Here is an 11654-nt window from a genome sequence, read left to right on the forward strand (position 1 = left end):
TGTACCTGTTTTGAAAGAAGATCTGATTAGTAAAGCTTTGAACAATACTTATGGGTCTGGGCAGAATTTTATTCCAAGAGGAGTTAGTTTTAATACATCCAATTGCTTCAAGCTGCACAATATTAATATCTGCAATATTATCATGCTTCTTGCTTTACGTGTGCTACTTCACCCGCTTTTCCCTCTGGCAAATCTGGTCATTGCTGGCATGTAACCCTTGCCAGAACTGAATGCCTTGCCTCAGGCTGAAAATGTTTTCTCCCACTCCTGGGTCACAGAAACACAAACAACACATTATCAAAGTACATGATGTTTTGTACAGGAACCGTAAGCTAAACTGTCAGCTCCCTAGCCACCACCACCAAGAATCCTGGGACCTGTAGTTTTCCCTCCACAGAGGCACAATTCCCAACACCCTTACAAACTACAGTACCCAGGATTCTTTGGGGGAGGGTGAGCCATGTGCTTTAAACATGCGTTAGATATGCTTTAAAAGTATGGTGTGGATCTGGTGCGGGATGAGGACTAGCACCTTAAGCCAAAAGTATTCCAGGAAAGTGGGATTTAAGGGGGAAGAGTTATAAGCAAGAAAGGTGTACCTCTAGGCATAAGAAGGGGGGAAAGGGAGATGAAATTAGCAGAGCTGTCTTAAGAGGCAGAAACTTTACCTGTAATATTCATTCTCCGCCTGCTGAGCATCTTTCTCCTTCAAGCTTTGATAATCTTCTCTAGGCTCCCTGCAGAGGAGCGGCTCTTTGATGCGGGAATCCAGGGTGGCTCAAGGTGTGTGCCTTTCCCTCTCAGAGAGAGATGGAGATGCAGCTGGGGGGCACAGAGCTGTTTGCCCAGTTGTTCCCACTCCCTCTGCACCAGGAGATGCTGTTTGCCTTCCAGCAAACCTTCCTTCCCCAAATGGGCAAGGAAAAAGCAGAAAAGGCAAAAATAATAGCAACTGTAGAAGAAACACCAAACGAAGTGTGCTATTGGGGAGGAAATCTCTGTTCTGGTTGGTCTAGCAGCAGACCAAAAAGAGGAAGTCAGGGAGGATGAGCAAACAGGGTGTAGAAATAAGATAACAGAGGAGATATCATGCTTGAGCTGGGTGACAAAGATAGGCAAATCAGATGGGTGGGATACAAATAATAAAACCATTATTATTGTCATTATCCTTGTTATGTTATAAGAGAATCTAGCTCCCTTGGGCTGTGTACATGCCATACATTTAAAACACACATCTCCAAAGGATCCTGGCAATTCCAGTTGACTCCTCACAGAGCAACTAATTCCCAGCAGCCATAACAATGGTGGGGGATGTGATGCATGCTGTGAATGCAGTGTTTGTCTTCTCTATCCCCAATAGGTCTCTCCCCCAAGGTCAACTGGGGGAGGCTGCACCCTGCAGCTAAGCCCCTCCCACCATCTTCCCTCAGTTCCACCCACCCACCCTGTCCTACCCTAACCTATGGGCATTCCAGTATCTGTGGCAAAAATCTTATCACATGCTGGATCCCTGACAGGAATTTTCCCAAGTCCAAGACCCCTTAAAGATTCCCACCCAGATGCTGCCTAAACAATTTCGCCAAAGAAGAGCCCATTACCCTTCCCAAGGAAGGTCTATTCTACTATCAAGCAGCTCCCTCTGTTAGGAAGTCTCTCCTAAGGTTCATTGTGAATGAGCAAAGCTTGACATAGGTCTGAACCCAGTTTGTTCCACAAGTAATTTATGCCCATAATTTTAAGTGGGTCCACTCTGTGTAGGACTAGTATTGAATACAACCCAACGCTTTTTTAATAGTGGAAATGTAGGACCTATTCTATATCTGCTATTGGGTTGGCCCTACAGCACAACAGGCTTTCATTCAGTAAGTGGTGTATCTGTTTTTTACTAACCCACTGGTGGTCTCCCCCACTCAATTGCCATAAGGCCTTGAAGGAGGGTGAAAGCTGTCCACAGGATCAGCCCAGCCATTTGACTGCAGCATCTATATCTTCCTGGGATTGGGAGAGTTGTGGCCCTCCAGATGTTGGTGGGCTCCAGTTCCCATCATCCCTGATCTTCAGCAATGCTGGCTGGGGCTAATGGGAACTGGAGTTCAACAGCTATACACAGGGAAACTGAGGTTCTCCATTCCTCACAGATACACTGCAGCCACGTGGGATCACACCACATGAAAACAGCAAGCCATGTGTATGTGAGAGACTAAGAAGTCTCAGGGGCATTAGAACAGCCAACTTTTTCTTACAAGCTTTACTCATGTGCTATCTTTTTAACTGGCCAAAAGCACTGGGTCTTCCTGAACCGCTGTGTGCTGGAAGTGGGGGAAACCACAGGCTGCGTTTCCCCCACCTCTCCATGGAAATAGCTCAACCTGTTGAATTTTTGCTTGGTGTGCAGGTGTTGCAGGCGACTGACTTAAAACAGGGCATAGGGCACCCTTAAGGGTGGTTCATTCTGGGAATCTCCACTTTCAGTGGAAACAGCCAGCTTGCTTTTGCTTTCCAAAAGAAGCAGCACAAACATTATTGCATAGTTACTGGTTAGGACTTGCCAAACCTTTGCTAATTTGCGTGGCTTGCCTGGCTGCTTCACTACATATTTTTAGGCACCAGGCAAAAAGCTTTCTTTTTAGCCGGGCTGATTAACATTCCATGTTCTTTTAAATGTGGTTGAATGGGGTTATTGGCTTGTTTGTTTGTTTTCTCATTCTTGCTTTTATTATGTGAACTGCCCTGTGATCTTTGGATGAAGGGTGATATGGAAATTTAATAAATATCAATAATTATAATAGTTCAGCTACTGTGATGTCTTTGAATCTTATCCACTGCACTTTTGGGGGGGGGGGGGGCTTTAACACAAAGGCATGGGAAACCTGTGGCCTTAGAGAGGTTGATGGACTACAGTTCCTATCTCCCTCAGCCAGCATAACCTGTGACTAGGGCTGGGGGAGAAGTTAGTTTCTGCACATTTAAAGATGAATCTATCTGATTTGAACTTTCCAAAACCATGTGCAGATCGAAACGCAGCCTCCCTTCAAAGAATTTTGCAAGCCAGATCTCCAGTCATGTATTGTGTACAGAATTCTATATATTGGCTTGAAGTGTGCATAAAGATGTCTATATTAATGGGAACAAGATACAAAGATGTTGGGGAAATTCCTTTGCAAAAATGTGTGTATCAGGCAAAATTGCATAGCAAACTGTTTATATTAGGAATAATTTACATCAAAAGGCTGCTGAATTTCCAGGAGAACTTAAAAATAAATAAATCGCAAACCAATGTGGAAAGGGAGACTTAAAATGGAGGGGGGGGATGAGAAACAAAAATTGATAGGTTTGCCCATCCATACCTGCTAGTAACAATTGGTGGAGGGAGGTTTTTGAGCATGTCCAGAGTGCATCTCTCAATCCACAGAGCAGCAGGAATTTGCCATTAGGATTGCTCGTTCCTCTTTTCTAAATGGCAGCATCATATATTGTATATGCAGGAGGCTTTGTTGTCATGCTGGGAAATGTTTCATGCCCTTGTTTTTTGTTTATAACACATTTAATTTTTTTGCACTGGAGCACAGTAGTGGGGGACACACACAGTGTATAATAGGTTGCATGTAGGGACTTAGCTGTAGTGTATTCAGTTGCATGTATCTTAGTAACAGAGTACATGTCTCACATTTGAAAAGGTGCTAGGTTAAATCCTCAGCATCTCCAGGTCGGGATAAGAGAGATTGCTGCTCAAAACCCAGGAGAATCTCTGCTAATCAGTGTGGATCTAGATGGAACAATAGGCCTGAATTACTGTAAGGCAGCTTCTGATGTTGCTAGGATGAGATCAAGCCAGGTGTGACTTCTCTGCAGAACCTATACAAATGAATTAAGCCCTGGCTTGTATGCACTCATTATGTGTTATGCTCAAAACTAAGACATACTAGCTTTAGGACCTGGGGAAAACTGTGCCTTGGAGGGAGGAGATCTTCTGTTAGTTGCATACCTGTGATAACATCTACCTGTATGCAGATGAGAGGTGTTTTCAGGGAAGTTGGTGGTGCCAAGTTGAAAGAGCAGTGGGCAACTTGAAATGCAACAAGGGAACCTTTTCGTGGGGGAGTGGAGTGTACCCCATTTGTATGTGGAAAAGGTGGTAAGTATTTGCTCATTTTCAAGACTTGTTCTCCTTGGTTCTATAATAACTTTTTTGGGGAGAGGTGGTGGGGAACGAACCATTTTATGTTTCTTGCAAATCTAGAAAGTGCCAGGAATCTGATAACTTTTGCCAACTTTTGCACATACAGCAAAGCATGAAGTAAAGGTGAGTCTAAACATCTCAAGAATGAAGACAAGAGGCGATCCCAAATATTTTCAGTAAATAAAACCAGACATCATTTCTGGGGTGGTGGGCAGATAAGGTTATCAGGTTTTGCACAAGCACCTGTAGCTATGCTTTTAATAGGCATTGTCTGAGCTGCAGCCAGAGGAACATCAGAAGCTGCCTCAGTCCAAGCCAGATAATTGGTTTATCTAGCTTGCCTTGTCTACTCTGACCAGCAGAAGCTCTCCAGAGCCTCGTTTTGGGGGGGGGGGTCTCTCAGCTCTACCTGGAGATGCCATTGGAGATTGAACCTGGCACCTTCCGCATGCAAAGCAGATGCTCTACCACTGAGCTATGGTGCTTTCCAGGAACACAGGATACCTGCTTTAGCCCAAGTACTGACCGGCAGCAGCAATCCAGAATTTTAGGCAGAGGTGTCTCCCAGCCCTACCTGAGGTCCCAGGGACTGAACCTGGGACTTCCTACATGCAAAACGGTGATGCTCTTCTACTAAGCTACAGCCCCTCCCAATAAGATGGCTAGGTGAATATTGTTAAGAGTTTGGTCAGGGGGAGGCCCCCCCTAAACCCAAGAAATTAATTAAGCTAGCTAATGTCTCGGATCGGAATGGGAAATGCAGCTACAGAACTGTGTCGGAAAAGGAATCCATGGGCCAGCTTATGCAAACCAGTTCTGGCCTGGCTGGTTGAATGCAAACCATTATGAAACAGTGGGCAGGTACTATACATCAAAGAAGGTTCTCAGGTCTGTGCAGAACAGGAGTGACAGGGAGGGGGCGTTGAGGTGACAGGGAAAAGTATAATTTCACAGGAGGCTTGGGGTTTTGGCAAGAGGCGTGCCAGGAAGGAGAGGAAAGGCTAGTTTTCAATGACCTGATGGGAAGGCCAGAATTTTATGTGGAGGGTGTGGGTGTGGGTGTGTGTAGAGGTCAGAACCACTTTGGCACTGGCTGGAGGAGGCTGCACCAGGAGACCAGGAGCCATGACTGGCTGCTGTTTTGGACCCAAGTTTGCTGAAGATATGAGAGGGGCAATGAGAGACACACCTGGGGTATAATGTTCAGCAACCCCTCCATGGCAGATATCCAGGTGTAAATATGTGTTAATAAGCCATATTTCTTAAAGATACTAGCCTCTGCTGTGCCTCAATCTTCCCAGCGGAGACACAACCTGGGTAAACACTTGGAGCCCCAGGAATCTCTTACAGCTCATGGGTATTGGAGTGGCATGTAGCACTGGTGTTAGATGTGGGATCTGTGTTTGCCCGAGAGCAAAAGTGAATGGTAGTGTGCATGCAGCTGAAGAACTATTGCCTTTAAAGTGATTGAATATACACTAGTGGAAACTCAGCAGAGAGCTCTTCATTTTTCTCCCTCTTTAAAACTTTGCCTTTAGCCTACTTTGTCCCACCTCACTGGAGTGGCCAATGTTTATTGATCACTTTGTAGACAAAATGGCACCATTCTCTGAGATCATCCTATAAAAACTGCCAGGCCTTTTTTTTATGGCTCATAACAGATCATAAGTTTATTAGCATTTCAGTGCTAACATTCCCTTTATTGCCAAAGTTCAGAGTCAAGTGCCGATCCTTATATAGCCACATGACAACACCCAGACACAAGAAAGCAGAAGTTGTATCCCCAAACAAGTTCGGAGGAACCCCATTGTTTGCAGAAATACAAAAATATGGGGGGGGGGCAGAAATGCTAAATTGAGGGAGCTCCCTGCCCCCCAATACTTCCCAGTTAGGACTGAGTGTACTCACTGATCAGCCTCCTTGGAGGGTTAGTAGAGGCTGGTCCATTGGACATGTAGAGCACTGCCTCCACCAATCTCACCATGCCCTCAGCCAGCCCCCAACCTATCTGCCTTCTTACTTGCTGTCAGTCTATGCCAGGGGAAGAGGGAAGTTTTTAAACTCACAAGTGTATATATAAAGGTCTAACAGCCTATAATTTCATGCTTTACTTTGCTGCATGTGCTGTGATTTTTAAATCTCTGCTGGGGTTCTGTCACCAAAGAGTACAATTTATTTTTGCTCCTGTGGGAGGAGAAGGTAAAGGTAAAGGGACCCCTGACCATTAGGTCCAGTCGTGACCGACTCTGGGTTTGCGGCGCTCATCTCACTTTACTGGCTGAGGGAGCCAGTGTACAGCTTCCGGGTCATGTGGCCAGCATGACTAAGCCGCTTCTGGCGAACCAGAGCAGCGCACGGAAACGCCGTTTACCTTCCCGCCGGGGCGGTACCTATTTATCTACTTGCACTTTGATGTGCTTTCGAACTGCTAGGTTGGCAGGAGCAGGGACCGAGCAATGGGAGCTCACCCCATTGCGGGGATTCGAACCGCTGACCTTCTGACCGGCAAGCCCTAGGCTCTGTGGTTTAACCCACAGTGCCACCCAGAGAAAGGAGGAAAAGGGTGGAGCCAAATTACTCCCCCACTTTCCCATGTCTCTCTCTCTCTCATTACCAGCATCTCCAGGTAAAGATTGGGAGAAACCCTTGCCTAAAACCCTGGAGAGCCATTGCTAGTCAGAGTAGACAAGACTGGACTATATGCACCAGCCGTCTGACTTGGAATTAGGCAGTTACCTAAATTTCAGTCTCGGCAGCCTACTTTGTGTATCTGACAAACTGGGCTCTTGTCTATGCAAATGTTTGCCACAGAGAATGTGTTGGTCTCTTAAGGGGTCTCAGGGGTCTTGGCTGTTTTTGCTACCAGAGGCTAATTTCACTGGGCCACTCTCCTCTTTTCCTTCTCTCCATACTCAGTAGGTGCCAGATGTAAGAGAGATGTACCTATAGATGAAGATTTGTGGGAAACGACCCTCTATCCAGAGAATGGCTCAAGACATGTTTGCACTCCAAGCTGAAAGTAAGTCGCTGGTGTGGGTGTGGCAAGTTCTTGGCATTGTCTTTTGCATGTGATGTGCGATAAACCTTTGGAACTCACAACCACAAGGTGTTGCGATGTCCGCTACCAAATAAGGCTTTTAGGTAGAGGCAAATAGCTCTGTCTAATGATAAACCTGCATGCTTGGACATAGGCACTTGCAACATAATTTATTTTACTTATTTATCCAGGGAGGTCAAGGTGGCATACACACTTCTCCTGCTGTTGCTTTTATTCTCACAACAACCCTGTGTGGTAGGTAAGGCTAAGAGTGTGTGACTGGGCCCAAGGTGACCCAGCGGGCTTCATGACTGAGTGAAGAAATGAACTCTGGTCTCCCATGTCCTAGTTTAGCATTCTAACCACTACATCACACTGGCTCTCAAAGAAGGGGTAGAGTTTTAAGGGGACAAAAACTGGAGACAAGGGCAGCCACTGGGGTGATTATTAATGCTTCTCTGTATTAAAATCAATCCAGACCCCACAAATAAAAAGTTAGCACAGCAAGCAGAGTAGTTCCAGCTATGTTGGATTTGGACCTGCAGGGAACATTCCAAAATGTGACCCTCTTCCTTCAGAGTGAAATGGTACAGCCATACTATTTCAGGTCTCTACCACCTTGTTCAGTGCTATGCTTACGTGTGTGTGTGTGTGTGTGTGTGTGTGTGTTGTTTTTAAGACCCTGCTTATTAGCTTTCCTTTCCTTCTGTGTGCTAGAAGACCAAGACATGCAAGGGATGTGGAAAGATGTTGATGATGAGGAGACCTATTTGTTTGACTGTAGAAACTTCCCTGAAGAACCCTGGAAGCGTGCAGAGATGGAGGCCAGGGAAAGATCAGCTCCTTCTGCCTCTACCGAAACCCCTGCACCAGACCTGCAAGACTCTGATTTCCTCCCTTCTGTTTCCCTTGCTGCCTTTTTGGCCCTCGTGTTTGTCTTTGTTTCTATGATCCTGCTCCATCATGGTAACAGCCACTTATCCTTGGATGACTACAGGGCTGCGAGCCCCACCAAGAATCAATTGCCCAAAAGCCGGCTTGGACTCCTTCGCCTTCTCTTCCCAAACCAGCCAGAAACTACGTGGCAGATTCTGCAGCAATACATATGTGGCCAGCTGGGAGGGACAAATCCTGACAAACCTTGGGTCCTGGTCACCGCTGGGCTGGGTGATGCAAGAAGCACACTTCTGTGCCTCACCAAAGCAACTCTTTCCCTCCTGACGGAGGAGAGTGCCGTGAAACTTCGATATCTCGAGCAAAGTAGTGTCTGGCTTCCCTGGAGGGGCATCCTGGAAAATGGGACCTGTGATATCTCTGCTGCAGAGATTTATGTGGGGCAAAGTCTTGTACCTTACGGCATAATGGTGTCCACACAGAGCTCTGTGGATGGAAAACGGTTGGCCACCAAGATCAACCTTGCTGTTCTGCTGAATGGTATCAAACGAGCACGGGAAGAGTTCCTCCTCCAAGTCTTCACTCCCAGACTGGTGTCTGACATTTTGAATACTGTTCTCTTTGCTGATAGGGCAGTGGATAAATTGGTGGCTTCTAATGGGAGCTTCCTTGTCCTCCTGGTAAGGTCTGAACAGTATTTGGAAAGTGGTTTTGTTTGCTGAGGAGCAGGTGTCTGGAATGCCAACACTCTCAGAAGAGGACACCTTCCTGTCAATGTCTAGTGTGGCTGCAGAGTAACAAGAGAGTCTGGATAGCATGCATTAAAAAACAGAAGCCACTGTTCCTTGGGTTTTGAAGATTATATGGGTTAAGAAACTTTCAACCTGAATTGTGACATCAGGAGCACTACCCTGGTTCCAGTCAGCTGTATTCCTGGAAATAAACACACCCAGTATTATCTACACTGACTGGCAGCAGTCCAGATTTTAGGCTGGGTTCTCTCCCAGTCCTATGTGGAGATGTTGCAGGAGACGGATCCTGGCATCTTCTGCATACAAAACAGATACTCTGCCATTGAGCTGCAGCCAGCAAGCCTGGAGGATTAAATGCATCCTGTTTGTCCGAATCACTGGCTGGCCACTCACACACCTATGGAAAACCCAGAAGCAGGACCTGAGTGCAACAGCACTCTTCAATTTCTAATTCTCAACAACTAGTATTCATAGCCTCTGACAGTGCAGTGTGTTATAAAGCACATTGGGTTGGAAGGGAGAAGAGGTTCTTTTTTTGGCAACTGAAACAATGCACAGAGGTAATAAGACCAAGGACTACAGTTACCCAGCTGCACCACTAAACTGATAGTCTGAGGTATACTGCCTCTGAAACTGGAAGTTCCATTACAGTATATTATGGCCAATGAATAAAGGATGGTACCTCTGGAATTTGGGAAGGGAGGGAAGGATTTTAGTGGTTTGCCAATTGGCTTTGCCCATCCCAATGAGGGTGATTGGTTGTGGGGCGGGCTTGATCCATGTTGAGACACCAGAGCGGAGGGGAAAGGGGAGGGGGGCAGGATGTGTGTTAGCCTGGCTTCCAAATGAGAAGCAGAATGATGGGAGTTTTGTGTGTGATGAGAGCATGAAGGCAGTTCACAAACACATATCCAGAGTAATCAGAAGATATTTAGTATTTTGCCAGTCTCTTCAAGCAGCACTGGGCAATGTGCTTCCAACACTTCTTGTAAATCTTGCTTAGCCAGCTAATTTTTATGACCCCCACAACATGACCTTTCTGAAGATAAATTTGAGGAGCAGTATGCTTTTACTTGGGACGCGGGTGGCGCTGTGGGTTAAACCACAGAGCCTAGGGCTTGCCGATCAGAAGGTTGGCAGTTCGAATCCCCGCGATGGGGTGAGCTCCTGTTGTTCGGTCCCAGCTCCTGCCAAACATAGCAGTTTGAAAGCACATCAAAGTGCAAGTACAGTGGTACCTCGGGTTACATATGCTTCAGGTTACATACGCTTCAGGTTACACACTCCATTAACCCAGAAATAGTGCTTCAGGTTAAAAACTTTGCTTCAGGATAAGAACAGAAATCAGGCTCCGGCGGCGCGGCAGCAGCAGGAGGCCCCATTAGCTAAAGTGGTGCTTCAGATTAAGAAGCGTTTCAGGTTAAGAACAGACCTCTGGAACGAATTACAGTAAGTACTTAACCCGAGGTACCACTGTAGATAAATAGGTACCGCTCCAGCGGGAAGGTAAACAGCGTTTTCGAGAGCTGCTCTGGTTCACCAGAAGCGGCTTAGTCATGTTGGCCACACGACCTGGAAGCTATACGCGACTGGACCTAATGGTCAGGGGTCCCTTTACCTTTTATGCTTTTACAGTACTTAGCAGTCGTTCAACTATAAATTAGCCCCTTACATATAGGAGATGCTGGATCAGGCCGCCATTAGGCTTCTTGGCAAGCCATGTCCCTTCAGCATTTTACTGTATATTGCTTTGATTGATTCATTGTATTTTATTGTGTGTTTTCTTTCATATTAATATTCTCTTCATTGCTTGGGGGGGTGCCTCTGCACACACAAAAGTAAACAAACCATAATATCACTTACAAATGCAGGAGATTTTTATTATTATTGTGGGATCACCTTATCTCATATGTGCCCACTTGGGTCCTGTTACTGGTTCCACAGAATACTTGTTCCACACTTGCAAAAAGTCAAACTTTTACTGTGGCAGCACATAAACTTTGGAACTCCTTGCCAATTGAAATCAAGTGGGAAACCTTTGTGGTATTCTTTTCGGTGCCTGCTAAAAACACTTTTCTGTTGGAAAGCTGATATGGGCACGTCGATGTTAACATGTTTTAATCTCTTGACTATTAGTTTCAATTATCTTTAAATGCTTTTGTTTTTAACTTTTTAAAAAATGGGGGGGGGAGTATTGTTTAGAGGTTTTAGCACAATCAAGCAGTATATTAATGATGTTAAATAATACATTTATACCTGTTTCCACCATCAATGAACATGGTCCATTGCAATGTATAAGGGGGAAAGTTTTTGCCCTCCCACCAGGGTTTCGAAGCAACAGTTCAGTACTAGAAGGAGACAGTGGAAGGTGTTAAGGAGAGAAAAAATGTCTTACTGCTTTTGAGAATTGTGCTGGGATTTTAAGGCAAATGCTGCTGTGCCCCTTGGAGTGTGCCTTATTGTTCTCCCATGCTCCTAAACCAAGGTACCTAAAATCAATGGCAGCAGTGCTGAAAAATAGGTCAGCTTGGGGCTTCCAGGAGGCTTTCCCTGCCGGCCTTCCACCGGTTCTCTCACCTTGGCTGCCAGGCCCTGGTAGTAAACAACAGCTGCTTACCAACCTGACAGAGGAGAATGCCAAGCTCTGCCTAAGGGACAAAGTCCCCTGAGAATGGGAGGAGGAGAGCGAGCACCTTTGGTTTAGCAGCACCAGCAAAGGAAGCATCTTCCTGCCTAGGCTCTCTCTCTCTTCATTTTGGACCAGTTCAGATCCCGCTGCAAACCCACACTT

General features: G+C 45.9%; 1 protein-coding gene across 2 annotated transcripts; it reads left to right on the plus strand.

Annotated features, from left to right (window-relative positions):
- Positions 1 to 3944: 3944 nt before the first annotated feature.
- LOC310754714 (uncharacterized protein) lies at positions 3945 to 9314 on the plus strand. Of its 2 annotated transcripts, none has more exons than XM_083596802.1 (3): positions 3945 to 4135; positions 7097 to 7199; positions 7938 to 9314. In XM_083596802.1, the coding sequence occupies exons 2-3, from the start codon at positions 7130 to 7132 to the stop codon at positions 8831 to 8833; spliced, it is 966 nt and encodes a 321-aa protein (XP_083452928.1). In that variant the 5' UTR covers positions 3945 to 4135; positions 7097 to 7129; the 3' UTR covers positions 8834 to 9314. The 2 variants fall into 2 exon arrangements, with proteins under 2 accessions (XP_083452928.1, XP_083452927.1); XM_083596801.1 differs by having other exon boundaries at positions 3950 to 4135; positions 7935 to 9314.
- Positions 9315 to 11654: the final 2340 nt, after the last annotated feature.

This window comes from Podarcis filfolensis, assembly GCF_964270895.1.
Source record: "Podarcis filfolensis genome assembly, chromosome: Z".
Classification (NCBI taxonomy): domain Eukaryota; kingdom Metazoa; phylum Chordata; class Lepidosauria; order Squamata; family Lacertidae; genus Podarcis; species Podarcis filfolensis.